Source organism: Quercus lobata, chromosome 2, assembly GCF_001633185.2.
Source record: "Quercus lobata isolate SW786 chromosome 2, ValleyOak3.0 Primary Assembly, whole genome shotgun sequence".
In the NCBI taxonomy this organism is placed as follows: domain Eukaryota; kingdom Viridiplantae; phylum Streptophyta; class Magnoliopsida; order Fagales; family Fagaceae; genus Quercus; species Quercus lobata.
Window position 1 is genome coordinate 60,414,564 of NC_044905.1, and position 18,677 is coordinate 60,433,240.

The following is an 18,677-nucleotide window of genomic DNA, read 5'->3' on the forward strand; positions in this document are numbered from 1 at the left end:
GCTCAGGTGGCAACTCAAAATCCAAGATCTCTTCCTTTGGCACTACTACTTTCTCAGCATTAGGATCCGGGGAAACTTATAGAATATCAAGCATGTGATTATGTGAATATACAAATGCATTCAACTATCTCTAAGGACCAAAATTATCACAAAAACTTAGACACATACCATGTCGAGAAAAAAAAAAAACACAGCAATCTTGAAAACAATTTTTAGCAATCCACTAAGCAACCAAATCAGCCTGCAAACAAAACTAAGCCAAAGTCAATGTAAATATGTAGTTTTGATTACTCTGCAAGTAGCAATTTTGTTACCTTCTAGTCTATCACATACCGAGAGATAAAGAGGTGTCTGTGTTTGTATAGGACTCTATTGCTAAAAAAACCGGTCTAATAAAATAACAACTTTTTAAAGAAACTACTCTAAAATTTAGGATTTGAAATGGAGTAAACAGTTGGTTTAGTTTTTGCTACTTTTTAGGAAAAAAATGTATCAAACGTGTGTAAGATATATATATATATATTTTTTTTTTCGGCCAATTAAAAAAAGAAAAAAAAGAAAAAAGTTTAAACGTGAAGTTTGTTTTTGAATAAGTGGGTTAGTGGAGGAGTAATCCTATTTTGTAGGCAATATTTTAGTGGGGGTTAAAGATGTATTTTTACTCTGTTGTTCTTTGGTTCTGTCTCTACTTAAACATAGGGAAATAGGGGTATTTTGGACAAAAAAAATCTGGTCCAAACAGGGGGCAGCCCCTTAAATAATAGTATAGATATATATTAGAGAGATTCAACCTATAACGTCCATTTCTGATGATAGACACTAAGGTTTTTTGTGTTCGCAGAAATTGAATCACAGATCTCTTATTCAACCATCAGAGATTTTACTAGTTGAACTAACTCATATTTAATTTATATTTAAAAACTTATAAGCTATCTTATTATTATTATTATTATTATTTATTATCAAATTTAAAGTTACCTATTTATTTTATTTCATAAAAGAGACTCCACTGCTGCAACATCACAATCCCCATCTTTGACCTCCAAGACAGTTCAAGCCACAAGAAGTTTGAAGCTCCTAGCAATATGGTAGAAGAGGGAGAACACCCAAGAGCTACTCAACACTATGGTAACTAGCCAGATTCATCTAAAGGAAGACATGAACCGTATGATGCAATAGTTTCAGAATTTGAAGGGTAATCAAGAGAAGGATAAGACTGATCATGATCCACCAGCCTTAAAGAATGAGAAGAAGATCAATGAGAGGATGAATAAAATGGAGAAGATGATTAGAAGAGCTCGTAAGATGGAGGAACTTATGGACTATGATTCTCTCTCCCTATTCCTCAATGCAAGGTTGCCACCCAAGTTTAAGATGCCAACCCTAGACAAGTTTGATGGGACCGGTTGCCCAAAGTCCCATCTAAAGATGTATATGAGGGCTATGCAGCCCTTAGGCATGATCGAGAAGTACTTGCTTAGATGTTCCAAAGACCATGATGATATGATAGTGAATTCCAAAGACCGTGAAGGGCACATACCAGCTTTAAGGAAGTTCTTTGAAAGAATTGAATTTTACAAGTTGCGACTGAATCCAAATAAGTGTTCTTTTAGAGTCACATCCAAAAAACTGTTAGGGTTTAGGGTAAGCTATAAGGGAATAGAAGTTGATTATGACAAAATCAAGGCAATTGTAGAGATGAAGCCTCCAAGAACTGATAAGGAGATTCGAGAATTTTTAGGGAGGATATAGTACATCAGTAGATTCATAGCCCAACTCACTATGACATGTGAACCAATATTCTGACTACTTAAGGAGGTCCCAATAGTGTGGAATGAACAATGCCAAGAAGCCTTTGAGAAGATCAAGAGTTATCTGATGAAACCACCAATACTTGTCCCGCCAGTTCCTAAAAAGCCATTGTTGTTGTATCTCACCACTACAAATACAGCAATGGGGGCTTTACTTGCTCAATACCTAGAGGAGACTAGAAAGGAGAATGCAATTTACTACGTCAGCAAGAAGATGTTGTCTTATGAAGAGAAGTATTCACCATTAGAAAAGACATGCATAGCACTCGTATGGGCAACCCATAAATTCAGACATTACATGCTTGCTTACAAGGTTTTGTTGATTGCAAGATTGGATCCTTTGAAGTACTTAATGGAAAAACCTGTGCAAGATGGAAAGATTGCTAAATGGGTTTTCCTTTTGTCCAAATTTGATATTAAGAATGTGACTCAGAAATCCGTGAAGGGGAGAGCAATTGTCGATCACTTAGCCCATTGTTCACCAGAAGAAGTTGAAGAGGTCCAAAGGAGATTTTCTAGATGAAAACATTATGGGGATTGAAGTAGAATCATGGAAGATGTATTTTGATGGAGCAACAAATCAAAATGAAAGTGGAATTAGAGTTCTCTTGATTTCTCCAAAAGGAGCACACATTCCATTTTCTGGTAAACGTAACTTTCCTGCTACTAATAATGCCACAGAATATGAAGCTTGCATTATGGCCTACAAGCATCCTTAGGCCTAGGAGTGAAAGAGTTGGAGGTATATGGAGACTCAGCATTAATAATCTCTCAGGTACAGAATAAGTGGAAGATCAAAGAAGAAGGACTAATGCCTTATCATCAATGTCTTCAAAAATGGGCATCAAAATTCAACAAGATCCAATATCAGTATGTGCCAAGGATGTAGAATCAAATTGCAGATGCTTTAGCAACCATGGCATCCATGATGGATTGGCCAAAAGAAGATGATGCTAGACCAATAGTGTTGGAACAAAAAGAAGAACCAGCCTACTGCATGACAATAGAGGAATATGAGGAAAAGAATAGGGAAGGTGAATGCTACCAAGCAGTGTTTGCTGCAATGGAGAAACATACAAGGATGATTGAGGAGAAGACAGAGGAGAAAGTGGAAGCCTTAGAAATTGTGAAACTGGTAGACAGAGAACCAACAAAGACCACGAAGATAGGGACGAACTTGAGCAATCAGATGAAGAAAAGGTTAGTCCAATTCCTTAAGAGCAATTTGAATATTTTTGCATGGAGTCATGAGGACATGCTGAGCATAGCAATTGAAGTCATCCAACACCATTTGAATGTAGACCCTGAGAGGAAGCCTGTCTAGCAAAGACGACGAGTCTTTGCCCCTAAACGAAACAAGGCCATCATGGATGAGGTAAACAAATTGCTAGCAGCCAATTTTATCTGAGAAGTCTACTACCTGGATTGGCTGGCCAATGTCGTCCTTGTAAAGAAAGAAAATGGGAAATAGAGGATGTGCGTGGACTTCACGGACCTGAATAAGGCTTGCCCAAGAGACAGCATCCCCCTGCCAAGAATAGATTAGCTTGTGGACTCCATGGCAAGGCATAGACTCCTCACATTCATGGACGCATTCTTAGGATACAACTAAATCAAGTTGTTAGAAGAAGACCAAGAGAACACTGCCTTCATCACTAGCTAGGGGCTCTACTGCTACAAGGTAATGCCCTTTGGATTGAAGAATGCAGGGGCGAATTACCAGAGGTTAGTCAACAAAATGTTCAATAAACAGATCGGGAGAAAAATGGAGGTATATGTGGATGATATGCTCGTCAAGAGTAAGGAGGAAGCCACACACCTGGACGACCTCGAGGAGACATTTATAACCTTCAGACAGTATCAGATGAGGTTGAATCCTAGCAAATGCACCTTCGGGGTTGCATTAGGAAAGTTCCTAGGGTTCATGGGGTCCCAGCGAAGGATAGAGGCTAACCCAAAAAAAGTACGGGCTATATTAGAGATGACATCGCCAAGAATAGTGAAAGAAGTCCAGAAGTTAACTGGAAGGATTGCGGTCCTCAACAGGTTCATCTTCAAAGTGATGGAAAAATGCCTACCATTTTTCAAAATCCTGAAGCAAGCTTTTACCTAGATAGAGGAGTGCGAAAAAGCCTTTTAAGAATTGAAACGCTACCTAAGTAACCCCCCACTCTTAAGCTCGTCAAAGGAAGGGGAAAACCTATTTTTGTACTTAGTAGTGTCAGCCACTGCCATGAGTGTGGCTTTAATTTGAGAAGAGGATGGAGTGTAGCTCTCGGTTTACTATGTTAGCTAAGCTTTCTAAGGAGCTAAGGCAAAGTATCCACAGATTGAGAAGATCGCCTTCGCCCTAATCGTCGCCTCTCAGAAACTACGTCCCTACTTCTAAGCAAATGCTATTTTGGTAATGACTGACTAGCTAATAAGGAAATCAATGAACAAGCCTGAAGTTACAGGAAGAATGGTGCAATGGGCAGCTGAGCTTAGCTAGTTTGACATCGAATACCACCCAGGACAGTGATCAAGGCATAGGCGTTAGCAGACTTCGTTGCCAAGTTCACAATTCCAGATAGAGAAGATATTCGAGATGAATTAGAGAGATGGACGATCCAAACCGATGGGTCGTTAGCCCCCAAAAAAGGAGGAGTGGGAGTTATCATCAACACTCCAGAAGGAGACATCCTCAGGTACGAAGTGTAACTTCAATTCTTTGACACCAACAACGAAGCAGAATACGAGGTCATATTGACTGGGCTTAGGACTGGGAAGGCTTTGGGTGCCAGGAACTTACTACTTCAAAGCGATTCTAAATTGGTGATAGGGCAGATAAAGGATGAATATGTAGCAAAGGAGAACAGGATGTAGAAATACCTCAAGCTGACGAACCACCTAATCCAAAAGTTTGATAAGGTAAACTTTACACAGATCCCTAACAACTAGAACTCAGAAGTAGACGAAGTAGTGAGGCAAGCATTGTTTGAAGAAGGAACAATGTCACCAGACTTGAGAATAGAAGTGCAAAAGCATCCTAGTATTGAAGAATTCCACACTCTTGCGATTCAAAACCAAAATAGTTGGATGACTCCGATTCGCTCTTTCCTCTGAGATGGACGACTTCCAGCAGATGTCGATGAAGCCAGGAAGGTTAGAAAACGAGCGGCTAGGTTCATGATCCTGAACAAAGCCTTGTATAAAAAAGGGTTTTCCATGCCCTACCTAAAGTGTGTCAAAGAAGACGAAGCTAAGTATATTCTAGAGGAAATCCATGAAGGAATATGTGAAGACCACGCAGGCTTGAGATCCCTGGTAAACAAGATCATCAGAACGGGTTACTTCTGGCCCACCATGTAGAGAGATGCAAGGGAGTTCGTTGAATGGTGTGACAAGTGCCAGAGGTTCAGGAATGTCTAGAGTGTCCCAGGAGAGAAGATAACGGCCATAACTTCCCCGTGGCCATTCGCTCAATGGGGGATAGACATCGTGGGCCCATTACCTCAAGGTAAAAGATAGGTAAAGTTCTTATTGGTTGTGATTGACTATTTTACAAAATGGGTTGAAGCGGAAGCACTACCAACTATCATGGAGGCAAAAATCCAGAACTTTGTATGGAGAAGCATAGTTTGCATGTTCAGAATACCAAGGACAATAATATCAGACAATGGACACCAATTCAACAATCAAGACTTTAGAAACTTCTACTCGGGACTAGGAATCAAGAACCAGTTTTCTTCTACAGGACATCCATAAGCCAACAGACAGATGGAAGTGACGAATTGAACTCTGTTAAAGATCATCAAAGTTCGATTGGAGCAAGCAAAAGGCGTATGGCTGGAGGAACTGCCAAATGTCTTGTGGGCATACAGAACCACCACGAGGACCCCGACAAGAGAGATTCCATTCAGACTCACCTACGGCACCGAAGCAGTATTACCGATTGAAGTAGGAGCCACCAGTATGAGAAGAGAAGTTTTTCACGAAGATAGTAATGATGATCAATTGAAGGTCAACCTGGACTGCTTGGACGAAGTAAGAGAGGAAGCATCTCAAAAGATGACAAAGTATCAGTAGAAGATGACCAAGTACTACAACAAAAGAGTAAAGCTTAGAAGACTTGACATAGGAGACCTTGTAGCTCAGACCAACTTGGGAAGGACCTTACAAAGTCATCCACTATTTAAGACAAGGACGCTACCATCTGAAGTCAATGGTCGGGAAGAAAACTGCCGCGACCATGGAACATCGAGCATTTGAAAAAATATTATTAGTAGAGATAAGGTATTGTTGTAATCACAAGAATAATCACCTTCATTCAAAACAAAGTAATAAAAGTACTACTTAGCAAATATTCAACAAATTGTGTACAGATATATGCCAAAAAAAAAAAAAAAGGCTAAGTGATAATATTCCCTAGATGGATGTACATCACTGATGAAGCCAAGTGATAAGATTCCTCAAATGGATGTAAATCACCCCAAAAACGGCTAAGTGATAAAATTCCCTAGACGAATGTACATCACTAACGAAGCCAAGTGATAAGATTCTTCAAATGGATGTAAATCACCCCAAAAATGGCTAAGTGATAAAATTCTCTAGATGAATGTACATCACTCAGCCAAGTGATAAGACTCCTCAGAAGGATGTAAATCACTGAAAATGACAAAACTAAGTGATAAAATTCCTAACAAGGATACAAATCACATGAAAATGGCCAAGTCATAAAACATCGACAAACTCAAGTTTCTTTGCAAACACAAATCACCAAGAACGGAGAGGTGACGAACATCGGAGGTCAAGCAAGCAGAAATTGCACATGGATGAATAAAAATAAAGCAGAACAACCATCGAAGGTAAGGTAAACGAACAATGGCATAAACATATAATCATCGAGAAGATTGGTTCAAAGTTAATATTTAGAGCCCAAAAACACACTGGGCAAAAAGATTGTTTCAAAATTAATATTTAAAGCCCCAAAACACACTGGGCACCTTCAAAAAAAAAAAAAGAAAGGAAAATTTTGATAAACAGGGGAATACTTAAACAATAGCCTCATCACTACTAGCTGCATTGACAGGGGCGTCCTCAGGTTCACAATCATAGCCCTCTGGAGCATTCTCTTCGAGAGCAGCAGTAGCAGTTTGGGTGGCTTCGTCAGCCTCCATCTCCTTATCCACTTCCTCAAAATCCAAATCCCCCAAGTTAACTCTAGAGGAATGCTTCACCATGTACCACCTGAGGAGCTCAAAGCCCTTGTAATACCAGCTGAAGAGTACGGTGTTGTATTCTTCAGTTAGTTGGAAAGCCTGGACGGCCTTAGTAGCCATAGACTTAACCTTTTGGTTCGCGGCTAGGAGCTATTCGTCCTTTTGCAGTGTTAGCTACTTCTCAACCTTGAGCTTGCCAGCCAATGCTGTGGCCTTCTCTTTAGTTGTGTTGGCATCGTCCATAGCGATAATGAGGTCTCTCCTCAGCTTCGCAGCCTCGGCCTCCAAAGCCTCCACTTTGGACCTCACCACAACAACCTTCTCCTTTTGGCCAAGGTACTCAGCAGATATGTGGATCGCCTCTCTTAGAGCCTAAAAGTCATAAGGAAGGGAGGGTTATAAAATTACGAGTCCAAACCATAAACGAAACAAAAGAAAACTTGGATGAGCTTATGAATATGGCAGTTCACAAGCTCATGGGAAGAGACGCCAGCAAGTGCCTTAAGATCGTCGGCAGTAACAGCAGAATGGGCCCTCACCAAAGCAATCCCAACATCGCCCCAAACATTGGATGCCTAGGAGCCTATTTTCTCCTTTCCCTTGGCCATGGTTCTCTTCCTCTTTGGACAAGGAGTGAGCTCTTCCAGGGAGGTCATGGGAGAGGCCGTCCTCATGGCTTCAGGAACGGAGACAGTTGGGGAGGCTGAGACCCCCTTCTCAATGACCCGAACCACTTTCTTCCCTAGGCTCGAAAGAGGCTCATTCTTCTTGGCCTTCATCTTAGCATACATTTCTTGATTGAACTAGGTTGTCTTTTCTGTGTAAAAAAAATAATAAAAAAAGTCTCACTTTTTTCTTCAATCTCGATAGCGCATAGGACAAAAAAGGAAGGCTTCGGACCCAGGAAGTGATGAATCAAATTTCAGGAGTTAACGAGGTCATCAAAGTTGTCAATCGTCTTTGCGTACTCAGTGGCTGCTTAGACACGCTCCTTATATCTGCCCTTGAGCCTGGGGCACTCCTTAACTGTGAACGCACACAACAAACAAAGGTTAGTGACGAATCAAGTTTGAGAAGAAAACTATAAAAAAAAGCAAGTGAAGGACGACGCACCTAAGTTCAGGGACATCCATCGACGAAGCAATCTAGGAACCTCACCCTAGAAGTCATCAGAAGGTGTCTCCCGTCCATCTTTAGACACGAAGAAGTATCTGGACTTCCAATATCAGAAGGACGAAAGAAGATCCGTAATAGTCCTTGCCTTCCAAATCTAGGGCACTAGCTCATAGTACCCATACTCTTTGGACTCCTTCAGACGATACAAGTGAACAAACTCGTCCAACCTGATCATGTCACCTTCAGTGACGACCATCCAAATCTCCACGAGTTTGGCATAAGTTGCCCAGGAGTGATGTTGAAATGGTACAAGAATTCCATGATGAATGGATGAACGGAGAACCTAAGACCACACTAGAAAGTAGCCTCGTAGAAGCACACTTCTCCAAGAGAGAAATGATAGGCTTTTTCCCCTTCTCGAGGAAGACAAATCCTAACTTCCTCAGGGAACTGGAATCTGTCCGTAAACCTAAACAGGGTGTCAGCGTCTAGGGTGCACTCTTCCCTAAGGGCATGAAAGGGCCTAATCTCCCAATCTCCCTCCGTCTAAACGACAAATGGCCCGACGTAACAGTATCTCCTCCCACCCCGATAGGGTCATCACTAGAAGACAACCTCATCTCAAGCTCACTAGACCTCACCTCAGTCACTGCCTCCCTCTCACCCACCATTTCCTTTTACCAATTCAAGGATCAGTGTAGCAAAGGATGCAAATCAACCAACAAAAGACCTAAACTGTTGTCCCTAAATTCGAAATCCTTAATTGGGGGGCGTTGGGTGCTAAAAGAACCAAAAGATGCCCTTAAATGGGGCAAAGAGAAATGAAATGGAGGGACAGAGTTGCCTTCCCTTAGAGCTCTCAACCATGGAACTAAAAAAACAAAAAAAAGGGGTAAAATTCTGTCCTTAAATAGAAAAAGAAAGGTAGGTAATTTTTTCCATAAAAAAGGAGAAGAAAAAGAAACCGTACCTCAAAAAACCGTACTTAGAGAGGAAAGAGTTGGTGGAACTAAAGAAAGCTCGAAGAAGAAAAACGCAGAGCAACAATGGCGCAAGAGAGAGAAAAAGTGAAGAAGAAAAAGAAAAACTAAGTGGCTTAAAAAGCTAAACTTGGAAAATTGAAAAATGGTGGGAAACCCAAAAGTTCCTCGGACAAAGTGCTGGCATCCACCGTTGAGAGTGCGCCATGTGGCCATAACACGTACAGCGCCACCACTCCACCTTAAATGCGGACACAACCAAAATGCCAAGAGTCACATCTGAGCAAAACGACCTTTTGTATTCTTGAGATCGTCATCACATGTAAGGATGATCTCAGAATAGGGGGCAACTAATGGACCAAGTAATTACCCTCGTCCAAGGAAACCAGCTTGGACGAAGATATAGCGTCATAAAAGCTGACATTTAATGCCCCGACGGTTACACATCAATGAGAAGACCGTTGGGGCCCTAATAAAGGCCAAATTGAAGACCTGAGACGTTACCCAAGCTCTCCTTAAACCATCATTTAAGGAGAGCAACGACTACTAAAGAAAGACAATATATATCTAGACCAATAGAATCCAAGAGAAGGTACAGACATTCTACTCAAGCCATATTCACTGACTTTATCATCGGAAACTTTGTAACCGGCACCGCATCGGTGACCACCCCGAGAGGATCCCATTCTTCTTTTTTCTAAACCTTGTAGGAACTTGGACGAGCTCGTGTTGATCCATTTGGACAAACTTACTTACCGATGATTTTCGCATCATCAATGAACTTTGGTAGCTTATATATATATATAAAGGGGTTTCTCTGACCTAGGGGGAGGCTACTCCAAAAACTAGCCGCTCAGTAGAAAAGTTGTGCCTACCCAAGGGGTATTGGCTTGTTTAGTTCTCCTCGTCTGCTTCAACAAGTGGGAGGTTTCGGGTTTGCTTGCGTGAATATGGAGGATCTGTCTATGATGTGGGAGAAACTCTCGCTCTCGAAGGGAGAGGGGAACGTATACAACGTTAGAGCAATCGAACATATGGGAGGCAAGGTTATTGCAGCAAAATTCTTTACACGAAGGGTTTTAAACATGGAAGCCATTGCCCGGATTTTCAAACCGTTATAGCAAAAAAAAAAGGGTTTGACGTAAAGGACATGGGAGATCACGTCGTTCTTTCTGTGTATATGGAGAGTTTGGATGCAGATAGAGTCCTTTTAGGTGAACCTTGGAGTAATGACAAACAACTGGTGTCCCTTAGGCGGATGGAGAAAAATATCTCGACTCGAGACCTTACTTTTGATAAGACAGCTTTTTGGGTTCAAATCCACGACCTACCTATGGGAGATATGAATCCAAAGGTAGCCTATGAAATTGGAAAGGTAATAAAGAAAGTTCAGAAGGGGATGAAGGACTGGGGAAGTCATAACGAGAGTAGTTATATGAGAATTAGAGTACTGGTTGATACTTCAAAACCCTTGTGTCAAGGTCGCAAAATTCATTGCAAGGATGGTGAGATAGGATGGATCCGGTTTAAATATGAGAGATTGCCAAACTTATGTTACTGGTGTAGACGATTGTCACACAGTGATAAGGACTGTGATCTTTGGGTGCAAAGCAATGGACCTTTAACAGAGGAAAATAGACAATTCGAGGCATGGCTACGTGCTCCTCCGCCAAACACCAAAAAGTGCTCGATGGTTAGAGTTGAAGGGTGGGAGGAAGCGAAGGTAGGGTGTATTGGTCAAGAAGAAAAATAAAATGATGGTGAGAAGATGGATACCGAGGATAGGGTGATTAATCGAAGGTCGGAGGAGGCACCAGTGAGCAGCTGTAAGGATTGCCCAGATAGGGAGAGAGTTGATCTTACTTATAAGGTAGATAATATCATTACTGCATTAAATACTTTAGTTTCAGAAGTTCTAAAAGGAAAGGCGATAGTTACTAGCAATATGACAAATTTTTAGGTGACCCTGCAGGAAATTGACTCTGAGCTAACCAAATTTGATTTTCCCGTGAAAAACTCTTCCAATTTTGCAAACATGGATCCACAGGCAGCTCACGGTCCAGGACCTAAATCTCGTGGGGCTTAAAAGATGAGGGTCTGAAGGAAAAAAAATGAAATGCTGTTGGACTTAGTTAATCAATATGGATCAAATATTGTTGCTCAAAGTGGGCTAGATAGTGTCCTAGTAGAACCAAAAAACAAGTATCGTGGGTGGACTCCAATTACACAAGATAGGGAGGTTAGGATAATGCAGAGCAATCCAATACTTATTAAGAGGCATGTGCGTGAGGAAATAGAAGAGTATGTAAACTCCTCACCAAAAGAACAACGATTTACTAACATTAAAAGCAATATGGTAACGGTGGAGATTGATGGTCAGCCCCACTGAGAGCAATGAGTTGTTTAGCATGGAATTGCCACAGGCTTGGAAACCAGCGTGCAAAGGATGACCTTGAACTTTAATTCAAGCACAAGATCACCTTATTGTTTTCTTATCATAGACCTAGTCTAAGAAAGAACAATTGGAAAAGATACAATGCAAGATTCGATACTCTGGCTTGTTTATTGTCCCAAGGCAGGGTAGGGGTGGTGGACAAGCGCTTTTGTGGAAATATGATAATTTAGTTTGGGTGTATAGCTTCTCTAGATTCCATATTGATGCGGTTGTCAATGGTGGAACTCTAGCAGCTTGGCGCTTTACTGGTTTCTACGGGGAACTAGATACGAATGAGAGGGAAGATTCATGGAGTATGCTCCATATGCTCCAAGCCAAGCCACATCTTCCATGGTGTTGCATGGGTGATTTTAATGAGCTTCTCCATACGGATGAGAAGAAGGGTGGGAGAATCTACCCCCATAATTAGATGCAAGCATTTCGGGACGTGCTGGATTTTTTTGGTTTTGTGGATCTTGGCTTTACAGCAGGAATTTACTTGGCATGGTAGAAGACATAGTCACTAGGTGTAAGAGTGACTTGATAGAGGGGTGGTAAATTATGATTGGATAGCTAGATTTCCTGCAGCAACAATTGGTCATTTACATTGATATACATCTGATCTATGGCCCATTAGTCTAATGTTTGATCCAAATGGTGAGTCCTAAAGATGGAAAAGGAAACCATTCCAGTTTGAGGAGATGTGGTTATCTGATAATAGGTGCAGTGACACGGTTCTAAGGGCATGGCAAGTTTAGTCTGAAGGTACTCCTATATTCAAGGTAGCCAAGAAAATTAAAAAATGCAAAAAGATGTTAACATCTTGGAGCAAAGATCATTTTGGAAGTGTGAAACAGCAGATTGTGAAGAAAAAGTAATTGCTTTGAAAAGCAGAAGAGGCTTCGGCCAGGGGTGGGGACTATGATGAAGTAATTAGGCACCAGAGAGGTCTTTACCTCTTGCTTAACAAAGAAGAACGGATGTGGTGCCAACGATCAAGAATTCAATGAGTAGAGAAGGGGGACCAAAATACTAGGTTCTTTCATGGCATGGCTACTCAAAGGAAGAGAAGAAATTTTATCGAGGGGATTAAAGATGCAGATGGGGTTTGGCAGACAGAGGAGGAGGTTGTGTGTAACATTCTTGTGAATTTCTATACTAGATTGTTTTCTTCTGCAGGTCCTCTAGAACTAGACAGAGTTCTGGAGGGAGTAAACCATATTGTGAATGATGATATGAATGTTGAATTGACTAAACCTTATACTCAAGAAGAGGTTGATGCGGCTATCAAACAAATGTCTCCATTAAAGGCTCTGGGTCTAGATGGGATGCCCCCCCTATTCTACCAATCCTTTTGGTTAGAAATAGGACTGGATGTGTCTGAAGCTATCCTATCTTGCTTGAATTCTGGTACTCTCTTAAAATCCATAAACCATACTTTCATTACTTTGATCTCCAAAGTCAATAGCCCTAAAAATGTTTCTGAGTACAGACCTATAAGCTTGTGCAATGTTCTTTATAAGATTCTTAGTAAAGTTATTGCTAACAGACTGAAACCTATTCTTAAATCTATAGTTTCTGAGGCCCAAAGTGCTTTCACAGCAGATATGCTTATCACTGATAATATTTTGATTGCTTTTGAGTCCTTACATCATATGAAAACTCAATGTTTAGGAAGGGAAGGTTTCATGGCTCTCAAACTTGATATGAGCAAGGCGTATGACAGGGTGGAATGGAAGTTCTTGGAAAAAATTCTTTTGAAAATGGGGTTCCAAGCTTCTTGGGTAGCAATGATTATGCAGTGTATTTCCACAGTCTCTTACTCAATATTAGTTAATAGAGAACCTAAGGGCTTTATCCAACCCACTAGAGGTTTGAGGCAAGGCGATTCTCTATCTTCGTTTCTTTTTCCATTTTGTGCCGAAGGTTTGAATGCAATACTTACAAAAGCAAGAACTTAGAGGGACATTAAAGGCTTCTTTATTTGTAGAGAAGGACCAAAAATTACTCGCCTCTTTTTTGTGGACAACTGCCTTTTATTTTGTTGATCAACCATAGTTGAATGTGCCTAAATCCAACAACTCCTCAACTAGTATGAAGTGGATTCGGGTCAGTAGGTCAACAGGGATAAAACAACACTTTTCTTTAGTAGGAATACATCTGAAGAAACTCAACAAGTCATCAAAGCTTTGCTGGGTGTGCCGGTCATTAAAAATTATGAGAAATACTTGAGTCTTCTATCTTTTATTAGCAGACAAAAGAAGGCTTGCTTCAACCAAGTAAAGGAGAAGATTTGGGCAAAGATGCAAGGTTGGAAGGAAAAGCTCCTTTCACAAGATGGCAAAGAAGTTATGATCAAAGCAGTACTTCAATCTATCCCCACGTATTCCATGAGTGTTTTTCGCTTGCCTAGAGGTTTAATTAAAGATATCGAAGCAATGATCCGCAAGTTTTGGTGGGGAAATCAGGAAAATTCTAGAAAGATGCAGTGGGTTAGGTGAAGTACTTTATGCTCCTCCAAGTTTGTAGGGGGCATGGGGTTCAGAGATTTAAGACAATTCAGCGACGCCTTGTTGGGGAAGCAAGAATGGCAACTACATCATGAAATAGATACTTTGTTGCACAGAGTTTTTAAAGCAAAATACTTCCCAACAGGGAGTATTTTTTATGTTAATATTCATCCTCGAAGCTCTTATGCTTGGAAGAGCATTATGCAAGCTAGGGATGTAATTTGTAAAAGGGCTTGGTGGAGAGTTGGGGATGGCAGTATTATAAATATCTGGAAGCATCGATGGCTAGATTCTTCAGGTGGAGGTAAAGTCTTATCGCCTCAGAGGGATTTTTCTTCAAATAATATGAGTGATTTGTTTTTTATAGGAACTACACGGTGGCACACAAGGCTAATTGATCAGAATTTCTTTCCATGGGAGGCCGAATGTATTAAAAGCATTCCAATTAGCACACATGTTAAAATAGATTCTGGTTTGGCCACTAACTTCCGATGGTTCATACTCGGTTAAAAGTGCTTACAGATTGTTGGCGTCTGAAGCTTTACTATCCCAGCCAAGCTCTTCCAATCCCAAAGCAAGTAAACGTCTGTGGAATAAAATCTAGAAATTACATGTTCCTAACAAAGTTAGACATTTCCTATGGCGTGCTTGTAGCGAATCTCTTCCCACAAAAAAGAATTTGCACATAAGGCATGTTGTTCCTACTAGTGAATGTAATCTTTGTGGTGAATTTCCAGTAGATACTATTCATGGCCTTTGGTTATGTGATAATGTCAAACCAGTGTGGTTCTCAACTCCTAGCTTCAGTTTCCTTCGGACCAAAACATTCTCAAGCTTTAGAGATTTAATGGAGTTTGTTCTATTGAATGCTTCCTCAAAATCTGCTGCACTCTTTTCCATGATTGCTTGGTGTGTATGGCAGCGTCGAAATAGAATTAGAGAGAAGCAACCAACGTGGGAAGTAGTGGATATTGTGAAAAGAGCCGCAGAGCTTCTCCAGGAGTTCCATGACGTTCAGAAACAGTCACCTAGGAATATAATTCAGAGGGATGAGACTTGTTGGAAGCCTCCTAATCCTGAAATTTATAAGATAAATTTTGATGGTGCTATTTTCAAAGATTCAGAGCTAGTAGGTTTAGGTGTGGTCATTAGAGACTCCGCAGGACTTATTATTGCAGCTCTCAATCAGAAGATTTGCCTCCCAAGTTCATTGGATTTGGAAGAGGCCATGGCAGCAAGTCGAGCTCTTAGTTTTGCTCGAGAAATTAGTATTTTTCAGGTGGAAGTGGAAGGGGACTCACTCAAGGTCATTCAAGCAGTTAATAAGCTCAGGCCTCGTACAACTATGTTTTGGCACATTATTGAGGAGATTCAAGTAGTTAAAAGTTCTATGGTCTTTTGTAGTTTCAATCATGTTAAAAGGGGTGGGAATAAGCTTGGCCACACCCTTGCGAAAAGAGCAGTTTTAGCTGTAAATACTGATGTGTGGTTAGAAGATCTACCACTAGATTTGGATGATATATTCCAATATGATTTACAACAATAAATTTACTTACCTTTTTCCTCAAAAAAAGGGGATATATATATATATATATATATATTTATGTATAAATGGGGTTAAAGTTACACATTTAAGGACATGCTTGATAGACGGTAATAGGCACTGTAATATAATAGTTATTCCTATGGTTTAGCTATTCTTTAGTTTGGTTATATTTTTATTACAAGAAATAGTCATTCCTTATGAATAGCTATTCTTCAAAATGAGGAATACTATTCCTCTTTAAAAGTGTTGTATTAGCTATTTTTTAGTAAGTGCAATAATTTCAAATTTTAATATATTTTCAAATGAACAAACTTTCCATATACATCTAACAATTAAAAAAAATCATAAAAATAACATACATCTCTCTTAAATTTAAAAAATAACAATTTTTAAGGAGATATAATTGTATGAGTAAGATATTTCCTAAAATAAATCTTAAGTTTTATTCTAATGTTATAACTCAACCAAACTTATAAATAGGTTTAGTTATTACATTACAACATATTTATTCCTAGTAATAAATATTACAATTCATGTCGCAATCCCCATTCAGTATACCAAACGTACCACATTCATGTCGTAACTCTAAGCAATGTTTGGTACACTAAAATTTCACTCCTTGTGCATTGTAGTTCAATTGACATATTTTTATATTTCTAATCAAAATGATAAGAGTTCCAATATTCTTTTCCCATATTATAAATATCAAATTTATAAATAAATAAATGAACACAAAAAAATTCTTTTCAAGTGCGTTACAAACTTTGGCAACTTACATTTGAGAAATTAAATATTAAGAATTTTTGTTTTGATACTAGTAAACATATATGCGAACATAATGCATATTTAAAATTCTTTTTATTGAACACTCTTAGAGTTCATTTCACGAGAAATTATCTAAAAAATATCATTTTTTTTAATATTTGAGTGTTTAAAATGAAGAGTCATCATTTTATTGAAAAGAATTAATACTTTGCAAAGCAAAAGGTAAGGAGTAAATTACACTAACCTCCCTTTAGATTTTACGAAATGATATTCCACCCAAACGCTTGATGAAATGACACTCCATTTTACACTAACATAACATTCTATTCTAAAAAATTATTCCCGTTAATTTATACATACCTTAAATGAGGAGTGTCATTTCATTCATAGTTTGAGTAAGAATCTTTTTTTAAAATGGAATATTTTGTTAGTGAATTCACATTTTAAGAGAGCATGTTGCATTAATACAAACCTCAAGTGAGAGTACAATTTTCTAAAATCTAAAAGGAGTTGGTATAATTTACCCAAACATAATTATAATACTGCCTCATTCAAAATCAATTATTATTCCTCACTTGGTAAAACAATATTTTAAATGATATAATTACATATGTAGATATCCCCTTTTGTTTCGGCCTTTAGTTGAGGTCCTTGGTCAGAATAATGAAATATTCTCATTTTTTACCAAAATGATCAACACCATGCGTTAAAACTCAACAAATAATCTCAAAAAGGCCTAGACCCTCTTTTAAACCCATTTAGTAACTTCCTTACAAAAGTGGTGTACCGTGTACTCCACTCTTTAGTGGTGTACATCGGTTTGAGACGAAACCCTAAAACCCTAGCCACTTTAAGCTTATGAATAAGATCCTTCACCTCCATTTCAAAGGATCCCTAAATTCCTACACCAAATTTCTACCGATTTTACTAGAGCCTTGAGAGGACAATTAACACCTACATTACATACATTCAACCTTTGAATAGCAACAGACCATTATGTAATGTACGCCTTTAGGGACTGAAACACCCTCACTCTTGTGAATACCTTTTGCAATGCTACATCTTGATGGTAACTAGCTTTCAATTCCTCAATCCAAATAGGACTTGGAAAGGTAACCAGTAACATATAGCTGCTAGGCTCAGGCTAAACTGCTTCCTGCACTTCCTCCCTTCTGGATAAGGAATTAGCTACCTTATGCTCTTGACCCTCCTTGTACTCCACCACAAAGACACAACCCAAAATTTTTGTGAGCCATATCTGCTGTGCAGGTGTGCCAATACCCTACTCTAGCAAGTACCTTTAGCTCTGCTATTTTGTTTTGATAAGAATGGACTACTAAGCAAATAATGTCTCCATTTTTGGACTGCAGTAACCAAGACTTACAGTTCCTTTTCATACATAGAAAGGCATAGGCCCTTGTGCTTCAAACCTTGATGGTGGAAAGCAATGTTGGGGATTTTATCAAATCAAGGAGTAACAATGAGAGAACAAAATGAACACATCAAGCAAATAGAGATTAGTGATTGACTTGGAAGCACAATTGAATGTTATCCTTAGACAATATTTGTCCCCATACGCAAGTTGCTAAAGGGTTTTTACAAACTTGTCCCCAAGATACAACCAAGTTTATTGGGTTCTATAAATAGCAATTTTGGAAAATACCCACCGAATTTCTTGTGTTTCTTTGTAACTTACTATTTTGGGGGGATAGTCATATTTTCAAGTGAACATTAATCTCTATTTATACCCATAGAGTTATAATCCTTCAAAAGGTACGTATGAAGAGTTAAAATGTTTCATAAAACCATTCACAAGACTTGAAACCTCTTCAACCTTTTTGAATAGTCACCAGAAATTCTGCAGAAAATTCAATTTTTTGAGTTTCGATCAGTTGAGAGGTCCTTTTGATCAATCAAATGCTCTTTTCAATCGATTGAAAAGGAATCGAATAGCAATCGAACCATCCAGAAACTTCAAGATTATTTTCTTACTATTTCGATCGATCAAGTCAAAGTTTCAACCGATCGAAAATGCTGAATTTCGAATTTTCACTTAGAAAATTCCAGAACTTGAATTTTCATTTTAACAACTTTATGAAACAATATTCTCCAAACTCAAACATCATTACTATAACCTATCCATGTATATACCTATATATACAACAAGCAATGGGCCTCTTGTCTTACATCCAAATAGCTCTGAAATCATGGTCACAAGCATCACATTCTATTACAAATTGTTTAGTAAAATCGGGAAGGGCCGTTACTGGAGGACTAGCTACAGCTGACTTAAGTTGTTGGAAAGCTAACTCAG

General features: G+C 39.2%; 1 protein-coding gene across 1 annotated transcript; it reads left to right on the top strand.

Moving 5' to 3' along the window:
• The first annotated feature begins 14,899 nt into the window (after positions 1-14,899).
• LOC115967683 lies at positions 14,900-15,598 on the top strand. Its single transcript, XM_031086824.1, has one exon. The coding sequence runs from the start codon at positions 14,900-14,902 to the stop codon at positions 15,596-15,598; it is 699 nt and encodes a 232-aa protein (XP_030942684.1).
• Positions 15,599-18,677: the final 3,079 nt, after the last annotated feature.

Bases quoted from the DNA above. Each gene is read 5' to 3' on its own strand.
- LOC115967683 (XM_031086824.1), top strand. From the start codon at position 14,900: ATGGAGTTTGTTCTATTGAATGCTTCCTCAAAATCTGCTGCACTCTTT.